Source organism: Staurois parvus, unplaced genomic scaffold (assembly GCF_062004578.1).
Source record: "Staurois parvus isolate SC_StPar_1 unplaced genomic scaffold, SC_StPar_1.0 ptg000541l, whole genome shotgun sequence".
NCBI lineage: Eukaryota > Metazoa > Chordata > Amphibia > Anura > Ranidae > Staurois > Staurois parvus.
The window spans coordinates 1108522-1129698 of record NW_028318337.1 but is presented as its reverse complement, the minus strand read 5'-3'; the positions used below and the strand labels follow the sequence as shown (position 1 = coordinate 1129698).

General features: G+C 39.5%; 1 protein-coding gene across 3 annotated transcripts in view; it reads left to right on the top strand.

Annotated features, from left to right (window-relative positions):
• Window positions 1–20919, top strand: part of AP3D1 (adaptor related protein complex 3 subunit delta 1) — a 147682-nt gene extending 126763 nt beyond the window's left edge. For all 3 annotated transcript variants that reach the window (XM_089690751.1, XM_089690750.1, XM_089690749.1), the window contains 5 exons: window positions 2877–2965; window positions 7102–7187; window positions 9975–10096; window positions 10188–10267; window positions 18520–20919. In XM_089690751.1, the coding sequence (XP_089546877.1) occupies window positions 2877–2965; window positions 7102–7187; window positions 9975–10096; window positions 10188–10267; window positions 18520–18615 (473 nt within the window). In that variant the 3' untranslated portion in view covers window positions 18616–20919. The remainder of the gene's footprint in view (window positions 1–2876; window positions 2966–7101; window positions 7188–9974; window positions 10097–10187; window positions 10268–18519) is intronic.
• Window positions 20920–21177: the final 258 nt, after the last annotated feature.

The window sequence follows — 21177 nt, the reverse complement described above, 5'->3', positions numbered from 1 at the left end:
TGCACCTCAAGTGTTCATCAAAGTGCTTGCCCAAGTACTAGCTATTTATGCTGTGCTCTCAAGGCATCCCAATTGTGGCACGCAATGACAGCCTCCTGTTGAGGGAGCAGGAGGCACAGGTTCAGTTGGACAATGAAGCCTTCATTGTCCATACATTATACAATTGTTCAGGTGGATCCTGAATCTTAAAAAATGAGCACTGAATTTGAATCATTGCTTGGGATACCTAGGTCTAGTTCTAAATGCGGCTCAGGCTAGAGCCTTTCTCCACCAAGGAAAGATTTGAACTTTTTGCTTCCAGACTCCAGTGTCCAGGAGACATAATCAGTCTCCCCTTTACTTCAGTCCAGGAGTTGTTCGACTCACAGTATTCTGTTGTTGGGAGAGAAGTCAGTCCTGAGTCTGGATAGACTGGTTCATTTGGCACTGAGGACTATGTTGTTCCTGGTTTGGTAGCTCAGGAATCCTGATCTGGAATCAGAAGTTCTTCCCTACCACCTTGTATAAGATCCTCACAACAAAGTTTAGCTCACCACTGTCCTGTCAATGCCAGGCATTTGGATGTCAGAGGAATCTTGTTTCCTCATCAACATCCTTGAACTTCAGGTATTTTAACTATCTATGCAGCAATGTACTATCCTGCTGAAGGGCTATTTGATAATGTGTTCAGTTGGACAATGCCACAGACATACATCATCTATCAGAGAGGTAGAGATGTTCCTGTCCTGAACAGAAATTCACATAAGGGCTTCTATTACTCCATCCCTAGGTGGCTGAGAAAGTTCATTCTTCAATCCTATTGTCTCAAGGATTGGGTTCCACCTTTCTTTTATCAAGGTGCAGTCTTTTTGGGCCTTGCAGAATCAGTCTACGGTTCCTAGTTCTGCAAATCTGCCACCTGGTCCTATGTTCACACTTCCCCTAAGTTCTAACAAGTTAGATGCTCAGGCCTCATCTGATGCCAACTTTAGAAATAAGGTCTCTCAGACAGCTCTTTGAGCTGTAAGCAGTCCCTAGTTCTGTTTTTTTTTTTTTTTATTTCCCTGGGCCCTTTAGTTTTTGTTTTCTGTTGCTCACCCATCACTTGGACTGCTTTTGTATGTCCTAAAGGTATATGTGTCCCTCCTGTGTCCCTCAATGGATGATAAAAGCCATAAAATCCTTTTCTTGGATTCCACTGAGGGACACAGGTCCAACCCCCCTGTTCTTGATTATATTCTCAATACTGTTTGCTACAAAACTGAAACATGCTGGTAGTAGGAAGGTTTTAGTTTTTGGGTTTCTTTGTTTATATTTTTATTGGAAAAGTTTATGAAGGTTACAGAGGACGAATAGTTGTGAAAGGCATTTGAAAGTACATGAACAATAAGATGATCCATGTGACACAAAAGGCATGACAAAGCTAGTCAAAAACATTTCAGTATCCACAGCAACAATCAGAAGACTGATTAAAAAACAAACATTTTGATTGTTGCGTGCACACAGGCACTAATATGTTTAAACTTTGGCGTAAACCAGTAAAGAGAGAGTAAAGGGAATAAAGTGGAGAAGAAAACCGGAGGGTAAAGAACAGACAACAAATATATTCATGCAGTCTAAAGTGATTAAATCGTTTCTGGTTGCTGTTTTGGAGTGTTGGAACCACAAACAATGTCTAAATACTGAGCAGTAGTTTTAAACTTGAACCAACAAGCTTGTACCTTGGTGTGTCGCTCTGGCGTTAATTGTGAAGTATGTGTGAAATCCTCCATGAGACAGATGGTATCTGCCTTACGGAGCCATTGGACGATAGAAGGGTTCGTTTTTTGCCCCTAAAATGTGGGGATGTGGGATTTGTGATTGCAGAGTGATAAACCGTTTATATCGATCGGTTGTACAATGAAATAACATAGTCCACGGGTTGGACTGTACTGCAGAGCCCTATATTAAAGCAGGTAAACGTAATGACTCGCACCAATAAGGCTGGACTAGTGGGCAGTGCCACCACATTTGTGCATAATGCTTCTTCCATGCATTCTGTCCAGCAAAGAAGGGAGTAAGTGGGAAACATTGCCCTTAAAGTGTTACTAAACCCAGGACCCTACATTCACTATATCTGATTGGCACTGTGCTGATCACATGCACTCTTTCAAGAAAAAAAAAACCCTCTAGCAATACACACCAAACTGCGCATGTGCAGTGTCTCTTCACAATATGTCTCATCAGGAGATAAGAGGAGGACACTGGAAGAAAGGGAGGATCAGAGAAGACGGGATCAAACAGGATTTTTACACAATGCAGAGGATTAACTCCTTCGGTTCCACGGTGACTATAACAAGCATGCTTTACTGCATATACAGACTGATTTTACTGTTCTGGGTTTAGTAACACTTTAATTTCAGTGGTGTGTAATGCCATCTAGTTAGGAGTTTATAATTAACCTAAGCTATTTTCAAAGCAACTGAGTTATGCCAAGGTTTTAACCTTGCCCCCCCAACCTTTACCAAAGAAGGCTTTAGCAGGAGTTTAACTTTTGGATGGAAGCTGCATTAAATTTTTTTTCATTAGTCTCTTGTTGCTGGGGGGTTTTTTTTTGTCATCATTGTGTCCATATTGAGGAAAGTCCACTAGGACAGGAAGTGATTGAAAATCTCTCAAACAGGGTCATAGACCACAAAGTATGATACTCATGACAGAGTTGTACTGCATCCTTCCACTATCCAAAATAAAATTTGGGTTAGAGATAACACTTTAAATTTTGTCCTAAGTGTTGTCATTTCTGTACCGCTGATCATATGTACAGTATATCCGCTGTATTGGCATACTTTGCGATTTTCTTATATTGCTAACTAATCTGATTTTTAAAGATGGTATTTCTTGTTCTTTTTACAATCCAGGTGTGTCTAATGAAGCTCAGTTTGTTTTCACTGTTCAAAGTATTGTAATGCCTCAGAAGCTCAAAGGAACACTATCGTTTATTGTAAAGGTATGTAATTTGTAAGGGCATTTTTCATAATTGTGGTGCAGGGTTTTATTTTAAACTTATAATAAGATGATCATAGCTAGTTTAGAGGTACTTTAAAGTATATGTGAACCCTAACCTTGTAAGACAACCCATTCAGTTGAAAATAGGAGAAAAAGTGGAAGGTAAAACATTTTATACATTTTTTTTCTTCTCTCATTTTACCACTTTAGTACCGGGCCAATTCTGACTTTCCCCACATATATGTAAAAATCTCTTTTAAAAGTAGCGTTATTTTTTTTTATTATTACATTATTTTTTTTTACATCGTCCCTTTTAATTAATTTTTTATTTTATCAACTTTATTACTATCACAAGGGATGCACAACATCCCTTGTGATGGCATGGGCCATGTTAGGTCCTCTATATGGTGAGACCTGGAGTCTGTTAGACCTCAGATCTCTCCTCTGGCCTCCAGTGCAGCCGATCAGACACAGATCAGTTGGATTGGCAGCTTTCCTGGCCGTTACTAAACAAAGAAGAGGAAGTGACTGAATCCTCCTTCCAGATTCTCTGTTCACAGAGCGGGAGTAAAAACGTCCTTTCCTCTCTCTGTTCACTGCTGCAGATGCTACCGGTCGGATCTGTTCAGTAACTCGAATCACTTCTTTTTAACAGCAAATTGATGGCTGCAAATTTTGATACCGGGATGATCTCTGCAGGCGCAGGCATCATCCCGGTATAGCCACATCACTAACAGGACATCATATGACGTCCACCCAGGGGGAAGTGGTTAAGTGCTCACATCACCTCTGTTCTCAGCTGCATAAAGGGTTTGGAGAGGTGATTAATTGTGCAGGGGGGGCGTTTCAGCACCAATCTTGGCATTTGGAGGACAGGTAGGCTGTGCTCATAGCAAAGCCAGAAATAGGACTGTGCTGGATTGGATGTGCTGTCATGCCTAGTGTAGTCAGTTTGAAATAGGAAAGCAGAGGGACTGACAGGATCACTGGGTATTTCACACAAAGGAAGCAATGCAAAGAGAACTGGAAACTTTTTCATACAGGTACATGGTACAATATGCATATATCGGGAATTTTAAATGTTGGGGTAACATATTCTTTAAAGAGGTACTAGATAATAGGTAAAATAGCTACTTGAAACAATAACAAGCCAGCCAAATCCAGCGCTCGTAGACTACAGTGGAAACAAATAGGTGTAAATGAAAACAAAAATTCTATAAAAAAATATAAACAGTGCAAAATTTATTAAGTCCATAAATGGATCTGCAGCAGCTCAATCACTGTGGAGTGAAACACAAAAGTTTCCTGCACCACTTCACCAAGGATATGTGGAATCCCTCATGGATATGCAAAAGAAAAGAGCAGGGCGCCAGATGAATGTGTGATAAAAACAACAATACTTTAATGTAGCACACTTACATCGGAGCAACCTGTAAACAGCTCAATAAATCAAGATGGCGTGCAAATAGAGCTCTCTCCCATGAGGATGGATGGGCATCCACTGTGAGACTCAGGGGTCCGCTCGTGGGTGTGGACTGTGATCAGCTTTGAGGCACAGACAGGGATCCGCTCATGGATGGATACCAGCAGCATGTCTCCCCTCTACTACCGCCAACAGACATAAGTATGACAGGCACCGATGAGTGACAGAGTGACCTTTAGCAAGCTAGTCTGCCCAGGGGGAAGTAGAATTTTTAGGCCGTGCACCTGGCCAAGGAACCAATAAAAAAAATGGGACAGTGGGCGGGGCTAGCCAAACAATGTGAACAGCTGAGGAGGCTAAGCCGTGCAATGATAGAACAGGATCATCAGGGAAAGTATAACTGTGAGAGGCCGTACAACTGCAAAGTCTTCTCCACACGGGTGAAGAAAAATATAGTACACTGAATAATGACAATAAGAAAAGCTGCACAAGTTAATAGTACAATGCTATAATAATAAATAATATTATGGATAAAAAGACACAGAAACATATGTATAAACATATATGTGGTTTTTCACAAAAACCTCTCATACTACCAGTGGGGAGTTGTAAAAAGACATATATATATATTTTATATGTGTACATACATACACATGTAGATACACCCCTGGCAATTTAAAAAAAAAAAACCACGCTAATAGGTATAATAAGGTGCATTATATGATAAATAAAAATACACTTCTAAAATATATGAGGAATTGTACATGTGTATTCCTTTCTAAATAAATAAATATATATATATATATGTATGTATGTATAAAGAGAACATCCCATGTCCTCCCTAATAGAAGTCTAATATATTATATAGCATAATCTAAAGGGCATACAGTAGGACGTAATGCATAAGGGCTAAATAATGGTGTTAATTTCAAGCTCTTCGTTGAGTCCCTAGGGTGCCAGATTCTTGAGGGTGAAAATCCAAAAAGTCTCCCTCCTGCAGAGTCTCTGGAACCTCTCGGCCAGGGAATCACAGGGAGGGATGGATTCCACCACCCAAACTCTGAGACCCTCTGTGGACTTGCTGTGTTTTGTAAGAAAATGTCTGGAGACACTGATCTTCACTACCATCCTCAATAAGCCTCCTGTGTTCCCCAAAACGGGCCCTCACGGTATGAATCGTGTGGCCCACGTACAGGAGACCACAGGGGCAAGACAGACTGTAAACCACATATTCAGTGGAACAGGAAAAAGTTTTAATAGGGTATGTCCTGCCAAAAAAAAGTCCTTAAAACTCTTTTGACGATGTTGTACAAAATGACACATTTTGCATCTAGGCTTATTTCATCGATACATGCCAAACAATTGGCAGAACATGGTAAGTGAACCTGAAAGGGGAGATGCTTGGTGTTTTATCCTACTGGGGGCAACTATGTTTTTGACATTACGCACTCTCCTGTAGATAACTCTAGGTTTATCAGCCAGGGTAGGACCTAGTTTGGGGTCTTGTAGTAAGATACCCGAATGTTGCCTAATAATACTCTCCATTTGTTTGTGCTTGTGATAATATTGGGTAATAAACTTAGCTTCAGATATACCCACAGGAGATGTGTGACTATCTTTCTTGGTAATGAAGGAACAATCCTGGTAAGCTGTATGAACCAATTCTGGATCATAAGCCTTATCCAAAAATCTGTTGATCAAGGTCTGACCCTGTTCAACATAGTCAACATCAGAAGTACAGTTTTTTCTAAGCCTACAAAACTGTCCCCTGCGGATATTCTGAATCCATTTAGGATGATAACTATCAAAATGTAAATACGATTTACCAGCGGAAGGCTTAAAATGAGTCTTAGATGTTATACATCCTTCCCTATGGGACAGTTCAAGATTGAGAAACACCAAGGATTCAGAGCTCCACACATGGGTAAATGATAGGCCCAACTGTTTACTATTACAATAACTGACAAAGGAGATGATGGAGGAGGGAGGGCCATCCCAGATGACAATGACATCGTTGATTGTTTCATCTGGCTTTTTTTTTTAACTTATGCCTTCAGTTTAGATTTAGGGTAATTCCTGAATTATGTAATACAGTCAGTGACATCATGTGCAGAGTAAAGCTGTCATCCCAACTATTCCCACTTTGGATATATCCGGTTTTTTTTAGGTGAGCAGCAGTTAGTCTTGGTCACAGTGCCATTTTAAAATAGCATTTTTCCTGACAGCTGTCCATGACACCTGGAATCCTGTACTTAGCTCTGAAAATTCTAGGTTTCCAGTTTTGCTGCAAAGTGATCCATAAAAATACCATATATTATTCTCATTCAGATATTGTCACCCTGAAGTAATCCAGATTCCCTGTAAAGGTCTTGGTGTTGGTGTCATCTTTAAACAAGCAGTTGGTCACTGAAGCAGTGATCATGAAGTAACTAGTGATATACTGTTTACTGTAACAGGTTGCTGTTGTAACTTGTCCACATTAAGAAAATGCATTTAAAAATTTGTAGATTGAACAACACTGCCCAATCAGCTGCTAGGTGCTTGTGAAGCTTGGTTGCACATTGTAACCTCATCCAGTACAGCTACTTGCTGTGTAAAACTTTGAAGCTAGAATGTGCAAATACTAGTGTTTCGTGATTACACACATGTAAAAAACAAAAAAATTCGGCCCCAAATCTACAATTTCTGACTTCAAATATTCTTTCTTTTTTAAGGATGATGATGGCTCATCTCATGAGAAACTTGACTTCAAAATCCATTTCAGTTGTTCATCTTATTTAATTATGACCCCTTGTTACAGGTATGTTTTTTTACTCTTTCATTTTTTTTTATACACTGAAGAAACCATGCAAGTAATCACTGCAAAGGAGTAAAGCGAGCGCTAATAGATGCTAAAGCAGATGAAACACTTAAAAGGTATACCATATGCCTTCAAAAATTCTAATATAAAAAGGTAGTGCAGCGCTAAAATGATGGATGAAAGGCTAATAACATGAAAAATGCACACACTAGATAGGTGCGTTGTGTCTGAAAGAATAAAACTACAAAGATACCAATATAAACCTATTGAAACCAACTAGGATGTTGATAACAAATGTATGACCATACAAAACGCACTCCATCAAGGTATAAGATAATAGCGTATCAGATAAATGCGTTTAGTATCATGAACAGCACACTATATTCCTAGATACACAGTAGTCTTATAGGAAATGAAAGTAGTCCAAATCTGTATGAAAATGATGATGCAAAACGCATAAGCCTGGAATGCATCCAAGTTGTGAGATGACATGAGCTAGAAATCATAGAGTAATAGGGTCCCAGTGTGCAGACAGTTCATGGGTGCATATGCCAATATTGTGTAAAAAAAAAAAGCGCACTCACCAGATGCGCTATGGAAAAGCGCATTGTATATAATGTAGTAAATCAATCAAGGGTCCCTTCACATGGGTGATCCAAAAAACAGCCTGGGAGTGGGTGACCTTCCTTAGATGACAGGGTATCAGGACAAGCCCATACAAAAATAATTCGACCTCTTCCAGGTATTAGGAAATACGCCAGGAACCGATAAGGAATTAGAATGCTCGAAGTGGATGCTTTAATGCTTTAATGATTAAAAAAGGATATATCCAAAAAAAAAACGTACATAAATGCAATAAACACAGGAACAATTTGGTGACAAAATTGTGTGAAAGGCAAAAAACTGACCAGCTGGTGTCATGGGGTGGCCTCCGGATCTCTGTGACCCGGTGGAAAAGACGTCAATGGCTTGCAGGGGCTCCTCCTTGACGCGTTTTGTACTAAGAGTACATTATCAAAAGGGGTATGCCTATTAGCACAAATAGGCATACCCCTTTTGATAATTTTCGTATGGGCTTGTCCCGAAGGTCACCCACTCCCAGGCTGTTTTTTGGATCACCCATGTGAAGGGACCCATGATTGATTTACTACATTATATACAATGCACTTTTCCATAGCGCATCTGGTGAGTGCGCATTTTTTACACAATATTGGCATATGCACCCATGAACTGTCTGCACACTGGCACCCTATTACTCTGATTTCTAGCTCATGTCATCTCACAACTTGGATGCATTCCAGGCTTATGCGTTTTGCATCATCATTTTCATACAGATTTGGACTACTTTCATTTCCTATAAGACTACTGTGTATCTAGGAATATAGTGTGCTGTTCATGATACTAACGCATTTATCTGATACGCTATTATCTTATACCTTGATGGGGTGCGTTTTGTATGGTCATACATTTGTTATCAACATCCTAGTTGGTTTCAATAGGTTTATATTGGTATCTTTGTAGTTTTATTCTTTCAGACACAACGCACCTATCTAGTGTGTGCGTTTTTCATATTATTGGCCTTTCATCCATCATTTTATTGCTGCACTACCTTTTTATATTAGAAGTAATCACTGCAGCAGGGAGTTAGCTTGGTGCCATCACAGCACAGTGCAGCAGGTTGTACATGTATATGTGTTGGCACGGCGTTAATTCCCACCTTCATACTGACACGCATAATGTGTACATCCAGTAACAACAGGTTAAAGCACATGTTCAGGCCAAAAAAAACATCTAGTACATATAGAGTTGTACAAATTCTGCAAGTACAGAAATACCTGTTGATCTGACAGAAATGCATTCAGCTATTAAATCCTGTTTTGGGATGACAGCACATAGTATTTAAGTATACCGAGTGCTCAAATCCTCTTACTCTTCTTTTCTACATAATCTATAGTCAACTATAGAATGAGACTTGATACTCTATTTGTGGAGTATGCTGAGCTTTATAATATAAAATCCAAGCACTAACCATGCAATTTTTGATTACTTATCTTAATGAAACTCCAAAAGGGTGCTGTCTTTGCTGCTGAAAGAAGTTTTATCTATTAAGTTGTAGCTTGATATATTGCTGTTCCGATCTTTTCACAGCACAAGCTATTCACAGCATAGTAGTAAGACAGCCAGTTGATTAGGTGTTTGTGCCTTTAACTAGCATCTTTTACCACCTTTCACTTGACTTAAAAACAGATTGATTTCTTCAATGTTTTTAATGCATAGACCTGAACATAGTAAGTAAAATATACACAAAACCTTTAAAGGTCTCTTATGCCTTATAAAATGGTTTTCTTCAACTTACACCTCGGTCACATCAAAGCCGATTTTGAAATTGTGCGACTTACAGAGAAGTCGCACGATTTTAAAGTCGGGTGACTTGCTGATTTGAGGTGCGATTTGCAAGACATCTGACACAGATGTCTATGCAAATCTCACTAAAAGTACTGCATGCACAACTTTTAGAAATCGGTGCGGCTCCGACTAAGTCAGAACCACACCGATATGACCGCTGTAATAGCGGACGATAGGGTGCGACTTGGCATACGATTTGCAAGTCGCATAGCATGCTAATCGTATGCCAAGTCGCACCCGATGTGACTGGGTGCAAAGCACTAATATCTTTTTAGCCAATCAAGTAATATTTTGTTAAAAGTAAAACTGAACTGGGAAGATAAATAAAAATAGTGCACAAGATATCTTGGTTTATATTTTTAATCCAATTCTTCCCTCTAGTGATGCTTTTGCCAAGCTGCTGGAGTCCGAAGACCTTAAAATGAGTTCTTTGAAAGTTGAAGATATAACTCTGTCTTTCCATCATCTGTTAGCAAAAATCTGCTTCTACCACCACTTCACAGGTGAGCACTACATCTATTAATTTATAGTGTTCAGCTTAGTTTGGTATTGTATCCTTTTCTTATGCAACTTATATCCACATTGTGTTTTCAGTGGTTGAGCGAGTTGACTCCTGTGCATCGATGTACAGCCGATCAATCCAGGGCCATCATGTATGTCTGCTGGTGAAAAAGGTATTGTGCCAATTAGGTGCTGCTTGTTGAATAATCAAAAATAAGATAGATGTGTTTTAGTGAAAGAGTTTCTTACAGGATATGCAACACCAACAACAAAAATGTAATATATTGCAACTTACCAGTCCTTAGATGTGGCAGCTGCATTATTTTTCATTTTTCAGGCTAAGAACAATTTCTGCATGTGCAGAAAATATTTCCTGATGCTATCTGAAATGCAGTGTCTGTTACTTCTTTGAATTAAATTGGTATATAAAACCTCCTCCTGCAAATGACTATTCTTCTAACCCATTAACATGGAGATGGAGACGTGCTTGAATTTCAAGCTTCAACACAGTGGTGGAGAGAACTTGGCACCCCAGAAACAGGTTTTGTGTTATTTGCAGGATTACCAGGGGGAAATAAAAGAAACACAGTCTGAAAATTAACACTAATGCAGCCACCACATCTAAGGACTGGTAAGCTGCAATAGAGTACATTTTTGTGTGTTTAGATACTCTTTATTTGGTATTAAGCATGTTGTTTGTTCCAGAATTTTACAGTACTCTGCAGTAGTTAGTACTGTTTTTTGGGTTTTTTTTTTTTTTTTTTTTAAGTACAGTACTAACTACTGAGTAAAACTGTAAAATTCAGCAATAAACTTTTTTCATGAGCTGTTTTAAAATTTATATTCTAATAGAAGTTGTATCAAAATGATTTCTCCCTAACTCCTATTGGATTTCACATTATGCCCAGCAGGATATATTCCCCCTGCATTAAGATGGCTGTTCTTCCCCTGTGAGCTATACTCCTTTTACCAGGCACTAAACCTTCAGTCTTAGCTTAGTGTCTCTAGGAGGAAGAAAGAGTTGACCCCCGGGTCCAGTTTTTTAATACTATTTTCATGATATAAACAAGAAATGTGGATTTTATATTTATTATTTCTTTAGGAAAATTTTAACTTGCTTAGTCTGTAGTAGGGTTGCACATGTACGGGTACCATTACTTGTGCTCAAGTTCTCAGCACATACCTTTGCAGTTCAGTTTGAGCCCATACAAAATGAATGGGCTCAAATCACACTACAAAGAATTGCATGTGATTTGAACTTGAATGTGGTGCAATTCCTGTCTGAATCGCATGCGTTTCCCCTACGGATGCGGTGCAATTTGCAGTGCGATGTGAGCCATACAAAATAAATGGCTCAAATCACACTGCAATTCACACCATACCCGCAGGGAAACTGTATGTGATTCGGACAGGAAGTGTACCGTATTCCTGTTCAAATCACAAGCAATTCTTTGCAGTGCGATTTGAGTCTATTCATTTTGTATGGGCTCAAATCGCACCACAAAGGTATCCGTTAAAGGTATCAAAGCATTTGCACGAGTACGAGTAGTCGTGCAAATGCTTAGTATCATTAGAAGTACAACCCTAGTCTGAAGAATTCAAGCTAAAACAATACTATTGCCCTTTTAATATTAGAGCAGAATTTTGTTGCACATTCTATATATGTTTAAGGGTTATATTTTATTCCATTCCCTTCTGCATAGCATTGTCCTGAACTCCCAGACTAAAGATTTACTGATAGTGTCCTGTGTCCAACGAGCACCTCGCCTTTAGTATATACAGTGCCTTGAAAAAGTATTGATACCCCATGAAATTTTCCACATTTTGTCATGTTACAACCAAAAATGTAAATGTATTTTATTGGGATTTTATATGATAGACCAACAAAAAGTGGCACATAATTGTGAAATGGAAGGAAAATTATAAAACCGTTTTCAAATTTTTTTTTACAAATATCTGAAAAGTTTGGTGTATATTTGTATTCCGCCCCCCTGAGTCAATACTTTGTCTTTATAGGTATGTCTCTACCAACTTTGCACATCTAGAGAGTGAAATGTTTGCTGTCAGATTGGATGGAGAGCGTCTGTGACAAGCCGTTTTCAAGTCTTGTCACAGATTCTCAATTGGATTTAGGTCTGGACTTTGACTGGGCCATTCCAACCCATGAATATGCTTCGATCTAAACCAGTGGTGGGCAACCTTTTTTTTCAACTGAGCCAAATCTCGCCAAAACCATGATTGAAATTTATTTTGAGAGCCACATTTTTAAAACTGAAAATACATCTCCCATATAGTAATTCATCCCCCATAGTAATTCATCCCCCATATAGTAATTCATCCCCCATAGTGTAATTCATCCCCCATAGTAATTCATCCCCCATAGTAATTCATCCCCCATATAGTAATTCATCCCCCATATAGTAATTCATCCCCCATATAGTAATTCATCCCCCATAGCAATTCATCCCCCGTATAGTATTTCATCCCTCGTATAGTATTTCATCCCCCGTATAGTATTTCATCCCCCATATAGTATTTCATCCCCCATATAGTATTTCATCCCTCATATAGTATTTCATCCCCCATATAGTAATTCATCCCTCATATAGTATTTCATCCCTCATATAGTATTTCATCCCCCCATATAGTATTTCATCCCTCATATAGTATTTCATCCCCCCATATAGTATTTCATCCCTCATATAGTATTTCATCCCCCCATATAGTATTTCATCCCTCATATAGTAATTCATCCCTCATATAGTATTTCATCCCCCCATATAGTATTTCATCCCTCATATAGTAATTCATCCCTCATATAGTATTTCATCCCCCCATATAGTATTTCATCCCCCCATATAGTATTTCATCCCTCATATAGTAATTCATCCCTCATATAGTAATTCATCCCTCATATAGTATTTCATCCCCCCATATAGTATTTCATCCCCCCATATAGTATTTCATCCCCCCATATAGTATTTCATCCCCCCATATAGTATTTCATCCCTCATATAGTAATTCATCCCTCATATAGTATTTCATCCCTCATATAGTATTTCATCCCTCATATAGTATTTCATCCCCCATATAGTATTTCATCCCCCCATATAGTATTTCATCCCTCATATAGTAATTCATCCCTCATATAGTATTTCATCCCTCATATAGTATTTCATCCCCCCATATAGTATTTCATCCCTCATAAAGTAATTCATCCCTCATATAGTAATTCATCCCCCATATAGTATTTCATCCCTCATATAGTAATTCATCCTCCATATAGTAATTCATCCCCCATATAGTAATTCATCCCCCATATAGTAATTCATCCCTCATATAGTATTTCATCCCCCCATATAGTATTTCATCCCTCATAAAGTAATTCATCCCTCATATAGTAATTCATCCCCCATATAGTATTTCATCCCTCATATAGTATTTCATCCCCCCATATAGTATTTCATCCCTCATATAGTAATTCATCCCTCATATAGTATTTCATCCCCCCATATAGTATTTCATCCCCCCATATAGTATTTCATCCCTCATATAGTAATTCATCCCTCATATAGTATTTCATCCCTCATATAGTATTTCATCCCCCCATATAGTATTTCATCCCTCATAAAGTAATTCATCCCTCATATAGTATTTCATTCCCCACAGTACTATTCCCCCCCCCCCCCCCTTCTAGTAAGCCAAGTCCCCCGTGTCAATTCACTTACCTTTTGCGTTCCTCTCGCTGTCTTCCCGCGCCGTTCGGGTCTTCAGGGCGGACTGTGAGAGGAGCCTAGCTCCCCTCCCCTCACGTTCGGCACGCTGCCCCGCCTACACACATCCTGACAGCCACATCCGCAGGCCGGATTAAAAGGTCCGCGCGGACTTTTGGGGCTGCCAACCGAGAGGAGGGAGGGGAGCAGGCGCCCGGCACACAGAAGAGCCGCATTAGACTGGGTAAAGAGCCGCATGTGGCTCGCGAGCCGCGGCTTGCCGACCACTGATCTAAACCATTCCGTTGTAGCTCTGGCTGTATGTTTAGGGTCGTTGTCCTCCTGGAAGGTGAGTCTTCACCCCAGTCTCAAGTCTTTTGCAGACAAACAGGTTATCTTCTAAGATTGCCCTGTATTTGGCTCCATCCATCTTCCCATCAACTCTGACCAGCTTCCCTGACCCTGCTGAAAAAAAGCATCCCCACAACACGATGGTGTGTTCAGGGTTGATTATTATTATACAGGATTTATATAGCGCCAACAGTTTGCGCAGCGCTTTGCAATATAAGGGAGACAGTACAATTACAATACATTTCAGTACAAAAGGAATAGAAGGGCAGTGTTTTCTGCCACACATAGTTTTGCTTTTAAACCAAAAAGTTCTGTTTTGGTCTCATCTGACCAGAGCACCTTCTTCCACATGTTTCCTGTGTCCCCCACATGGCTTCTTGCAAACTGCAAACGGAACTTCTTATGGCTTTCTTGCAACAATGGCCTCCTTCTTGCCACTCTTCCATAAAGGGCAGATACAGTCAGGTCCATAAATATTGGGACATCGACACAATTCTAAAATTTTTGGCTCTATACACCACCACAATGGATTTGAAATGAAACAAATAAGATGTGCTTTAACTGCAGACTGTCAGCTTTAATTTGAGGTTATTTACATCCAAATCAGGTGAACGGTGTAGGAATTACAACAGTTTGCATATGTGCCTCCCACTTGTTAAGGGACCAAAAGTAATGGGACAATTGGCTTCTTAGCTGTTCCATGGCCAGGTGTGTGTTATTCCCTCATTATCCCAATTACAATGAGCAGATAAAAGGTCCAGAGTTCATTTCAAGTGTGCTATTTGCATTTGGAAATCTGTTGCTGTCAACTCTCAAGATGAGATCCAAAGAGCTGTCACCATCAGTGAAGCAAGCCATCATTAGGCTGAAAAAATAAAACAAACCCATCAAAAAGATCGCAAAAACATTAAGCGTGGCTAAAACAACTGTTTGGAACATTCTTAAAAAGAAGGAACGCACCGGTGAGCTCAGCAATGCCAAAACACCCGGAAGACCATGGAAAACAACTGTGGTGGATGACCGAAGAATTCTTTCCCTGGTGAAGAAATCACCCTTCACAACAGTTGGCCAGATCAAGAACACTCTCCAGGAGGTAGGTCTATGTGTGTAAAAGTCAACAATCGAGAGAAAACTTCACCAGAGTGAATACAGAGGGTTCGCCACAAGATGTAAACCATTGGTGAGCCTCAAAAACAGGAAGGCCAGATTAGAGTTTGCCAAACGACATCTAAAAAAGCCTTCACAGTTCTGGAACAACATCCTATGGACAGATGAGACCAAGATCAACTTGTACCAGAGTGATGGGAAGAGAAGAGTATGGAGAAGGAAAGGAACTGCTCATGATCCTAAGCATACCACCTCATCAGTGAAGCATGGTGGTGGTAGTGTCATGGCGTGGGCATGTATGGCTGCCAATGGAACTGGTTCTCTCGTATTTATTGATGATGTGACTGCTGACAAAAGTAGCAGGATGAATTCTGAAGTGTTACGGGCAATATTATCTGCTCATATTCAGCCAAATGCTTCAGAACTCATTGGACGCCGCTTCACAGGGCAGATGGACAATGACCCAAAGCATACTGCAAAAGCAACCAAAGAGTTTTTTTAAGGGAAAGAAGTGGAATGTTATGCAATGGCCAAGTCAATCACCTGACCTGAACCCGATTGAGCATGCATTTCACTTGCTAAAGACAAAACTGAAGGGAAAATGCCTCAAGAACAAGCAGGAACTGAAGACAATTGCAGTAGAGGCCTGGCAGAGCATCACCAGGGATGAAACCCAGCGCCTGGTGATGTCTATCCAGACTTCAGGCTGTAATTGACTGAAAAGGATTTGCAACCAAGTATTAAAAAGTGAAAGTTTGATTTATGATTATTATTCTGTCCCATTACTTTTGGTCCCTTAAAAAGTGGGAGGCACATATGCAAACGGTTGTAATTCCTACACCGTTGACCTGATTTGGATGTAAATACCCTCAAATTGAAGCTGACAGTCTGCAGTTAAAGCACATCTTGTTCGTTTCATTTCAAATACATTGTGGTGGTGTATAAAGCCAAAAATATTAGAATTGTGTCGATGTCCCAATATTTATGGACCTGACTGTATATGGATTGCACAACTAATAGTTGTCCTCTGGACAGATTCTTCCACCTGAGCTGTGGATCTCTGCAGCTCCTCCAGAGTTACCATGGGCCTCTTGGATGTTTCTCCGATTATAGCTCTCCTTGCCCGGTCTGTTAGTTTAGGTGGACGGCCATATCTTGGTAGATTTGCAGTTGTTCCATACATCATTTTTGGATGATGGATTGAACAGTGCTCCGTGAGATGTTCAAAGCTTGAGATACTTTTTTTAATAACCTAACCCTGCTGTAAAATTCTCTGCAACTTTATCCCTGACCTGTCTGGTGTGTTCCTTGGCCTTCATGATGCTGTTTGTTCATTAATGTTCTCTAACAAACCTCTGAGGGCTTCACAGAACAGCTGCATTTAGGCCAGGTTCACATATGTGCGGCTGTGCGAGCCGTGATTTGCGCGGGCATGAGAGCCTATTCATTTGAATGGACACGCAGGGAAGAAGTCCCTGCACTTCTTCGGAAATCGCAGCCCACATGGGAACCGAGGTTCCAAGTATGATTGCGATTTCCAGTGCGGGTGGTGTGCTATTAGAATTAATGGCAACCTTCCGCGGGTCCCGCATTCCTCTGTGTGGGTGGTGCAGCTGCAGGTATTTGTGCGGGTCCCGCAGCGGCACCATCCGCACAGATGTGAACCAAGCCTTATACTGAGATTAAATTGCACACAGGTGGACTTTATTTACGAATTAGGTAACTTCTGAAGGTAATTGGTTCCACTAGATATTACTTAAGGGGCTGAATACAAATGCACGCCACACTTTTCAGATACTTATTTGTAAAAAATGTTTAAAACTATTTTTCCTTTTCCTACCACTTCACAATTATGTGCCACTTTGTGTTGGTCTATCACATAGAATCCCAATAAAATATATTTACGTTTTTGGTTGTAACATGGGCGGTCAAGTCAAACCGGGACTTTTGTTTCTATAATAAAAGAACAAATTTTAAGGAGTGAAAACTGCATTTATTTTTCAACATACTCCCCTGCTACATTTACAGTAATGCCTGGAAAGTTTTGAAATATCTGTCAGTACATTTGAACCATCCTAGGACAGTCTCTTTCACTTTGTCATTCTTGTGTTAATCGTTCCCACAGAACAATTAGTTTCTTGTGTAATTTCATGACAGGTTATGTGTCGATTATCCAGGATAAAGCTTTCCACGCACTAAATGTTCACAGAAATGACTGGTGTGGGCTGGGAACCACTATGGCCGGGAGCGTCACTGACGAACATACGGCCTTCTTTGAAATGTTTACCCCATTCAAATGTCTTATTGTGGCTGAGCTTGAAATCTTCTGTAGATATACGCAGGTTTATGCCTTCATTTGCAAGAAACTTCATCACCACACGCAGTTCCATGCACGCGCTAACACTGTTTTCTGCCATCTTGAATAATGGTCTTTGGACTGGCCTGCGACATGTGTGCCTTAATAGGACACACTTGCCACTTACACTTGGCATGTAGTACCGCCACTCCCTTTTTATACCTGTAAAATGAAAAGTTCCGGTTTGACTTGAATGCCCCTCGTATATTAAAGTATTTGTAAACCCTCACCCTGTAAAACAACCCATTTTAACTCCCTGTAAAATCCTTTTCTTGGAATGCATTAAGGCACGCTGGTCCTACCCCTGTGTTTATGATCATGTGGTTGGTTCTGCTGTGCTACAAAACTGAGGCATGCTGGTAACTAAGGGGGTTATCCCTAGACTAGCCTACAGTTTTTTTCTGTATTTTGTTTTTTCTTTCTTTTAACCTTTGGGGCAACGTAATCAGGTGGGCTGGGGTGGACACAAGTCAATGTGGTCAAATCCCTAGCAGACATAAAAAATAAATCTGCCCACAGAAGGGGGTTTTCTGCCATTAAAAAATAGCGGACACATTGTTCTAAGGCCATAACTTAACTTTGAAAAGTCTAAAATGGCTGTCTGGTTCACTATAAGAAGGCATTACTCTTATTTATGAACAACTATGTTGAGCCCCCAGATTTCGCCTGTAAGTGTTTATGCATGTGAAATCCATAACTCAGTCCCAGGTCCCATTGAAACGCTTGGAAAGTAGAAATCTTTCCGTTATTACATAGTGGCTTCAGATGTACAGAGAATTTTTTATGCTGCAGAATAACCATTTCAGCGATTTAGTAAACTTAAAAAATTACAGAAAGCATATCGCCATTGTTATATCCCTTCATAATTGCAGTTTTTATTTGTTCTTTTTTTTTAAAGGGTGAGAAGTCAATATCCATCGATGGGAAGTGCAGTGAAGCAACTTTTCTAAGCAGCCTTCTCAGCGAGATCAAGTCAACACTAGCAGAATCCTGAGCAAGCAGGGGTCCTCTCTTATCCTATTAAACCTCTCCTCCTTTTTTTTCCTGTTACCATAAGATGCACTTGGACAGAACTGAAAGTGTAAAGACTGACCTGTAAATGCATGATCAAGCCCCACATCACCTTAGGAGGCCCAATTTTACTGAAAATTGAGACTTTTTTTTTTTTATCTTTTTTTCTTTTCTTTTGGTACCAGCAATCTCTTTTTAATATAAAATAGTAATTGCACCTTTGAAGATGATATTTTAATTAATACTTTGTGTTTTTCCTGTCAGAGAATCCTTTGATCAAAATGATTAAATCAATTTTTTTCTTTCAATATGTATACACTATCAGAAAACACTAGGAATTGACATATGTTTTTGGATGTTTTTAGGAGCTGCATTGCTTAATTTGCAATCTGTTTGCTTCCTCCAAAAGAAAGCGCTTTATGCAAACTTTGTAGCTCTGTAACTTAAACAGCCACACTGAGCATCCTACAAAAAGGTCTGCCGAATTGCATAATGTAACAAGACTCATTTAGTTAGGATTTATTTTCCCATGTTTAAGTGGACCAGTGCTTTTCAAACACCCAGTCATACAGGGGATTTTCAGAATGGAGGAACTTCTTCTTCATGTGAATGGATGCTGGGAAGAAACTGGTTTATTTCATCAAAAGAGAAAAGTACATTGGCATTAGTAAATCAACCCAGGTTTTCCACTGATAAAAGAGAAATGTCTTCTGCATCATTTTCAGTTTTGCATGGATACTGTAATGAGAGAATACTTATGATCCTTTATTTTGTTTTTTATTTCTATAGTCCTACTTATGTTGGGTAAAGAATCATGTGTTTCTTTTGGTCTCTTGCACAGTTAGTGGGCCAACAACACATTCCTGAGGATAATTTTGCGGGCAGAAACTGGAAAATTAATCTATTTTCCTTAGAGTGTCTTGTCTCTGTGTGTGTGTGTGTTTTTTTTTTTTTTTTGCCCAAGGTTTATTTTATGTTGGCTATGCTTATAAAGAAAAGTTGTATACATGTAAAAATATTGTGCTGTATAGTCTGTCTATCCTAAGTTAAAATGAAAGAGGCCTTTGCCATCATAGAAGCCTGACTATCATAACAAAAGTATAAATCTGCAAAGTTAAGGCTTATATGTACATGGACGTTTGCAGGCAAAACATGCCAGATGTTAAAAACATGTTTTTCTTATGCCTGGGGAACCACAGGTGGGGTACACAGCTTTTCACTTCTATGGCCGACTGTATTCCCCCTCTGCAACTTCATGGGTGCTGATAAACGCAGTGTTTTTATTGCTAGGCTTGGCTTATGCCTGCAAATGTCTGTGTGCACGAGGCCTAAAAGTAGTTGTGATTCAGAACTCATGTTGGGATCAGTGGATATAACAGGTGGTGCCTTAACTTCCTAACATATTTCCAAGTAGGTCAGTAACACAGTCATACAAAGGACTGGTAAATAGGTTTACCTTTTGCCTAGGAAATAAAAGCCCAGGTTCTCGTTTTTTGTTGGGGTTTTTTTCGGAAGTTGTTTCATTTCTTGATATGTACTGCAAATTTATGGACTATTATACCACTATACATTATAAAGGTGTAATTATTTTACAATTAAGGAACACATGGCTGCAGCAGTAAAAACATATACAAATAATTGTCTTTTGTTTTTAATAATGTTGGTCCTTCAGGGTAGGCTTCGTCTGGACACAAACATTATAAATACGGCACCCAAAAAGTGAACTATAGCACATTTTGTATGGAGAGTGTGCATGAATATCCAAACACAAAATATTCTTGCAAGTTGCAATTTGGCAGTAATAAAACCTCAAGCAAACGTATAGGTAAACCAGTGTTACAAATCTGTACAAGAAGGCAACTTAGTACTTTCCAAAAACAGTAGAAGATTAAGCGTTCACGAATGGTCTTGTTTGCCTACATGTTCTATGTAGGCATTCTGTTGTGGTACTTATATAGTATATGTAATTTACCTTTTGCTATGTCATCACCTCTCTGCCCTGCTTTTTGGAGCATTGTGTGTCCAGATGCTATTCTCAAATACCAGGTTATCTTGAAAAGTTGGTTGAGTTTCCATTATGTTTTTTGTTCTCTTCTATGTCCCCAGCTAAATTCGCATGTAGAATATCTTCTACCCAGAACCCTGTTTGGTGATTTTAGAAGTTTTCAGTCTGTATGTGTTAAATTTGCTATTCACATTCCCTTAAGGAGGACTGAGAAAAGGTACCACAAAGGCTGCTGTAATTGTGTCAAGATTACCCACATTAAAATATGAAATGGTTATGAAATTGTGTATATCTTATTTTGTAGTTAATGCTTATATATTAGAAGAAAAAAAAACACAAATTCTAAGCAAATGTTACTGAGCTTCCAATGCATTCCAAGAATTCTAGGTGGGGGTGAGCTTTGGGTTCAGGATGAGCACGAGTTTCATCCGAATCCAACCTGTTCACAGTTTGGCATACAAACTAGCAATGTTTGGCTAGTACACCCACCCACCAGAACCTCCGGGTGTTGCTGAAAATCTGTCCTTTAGCTGCAGTATC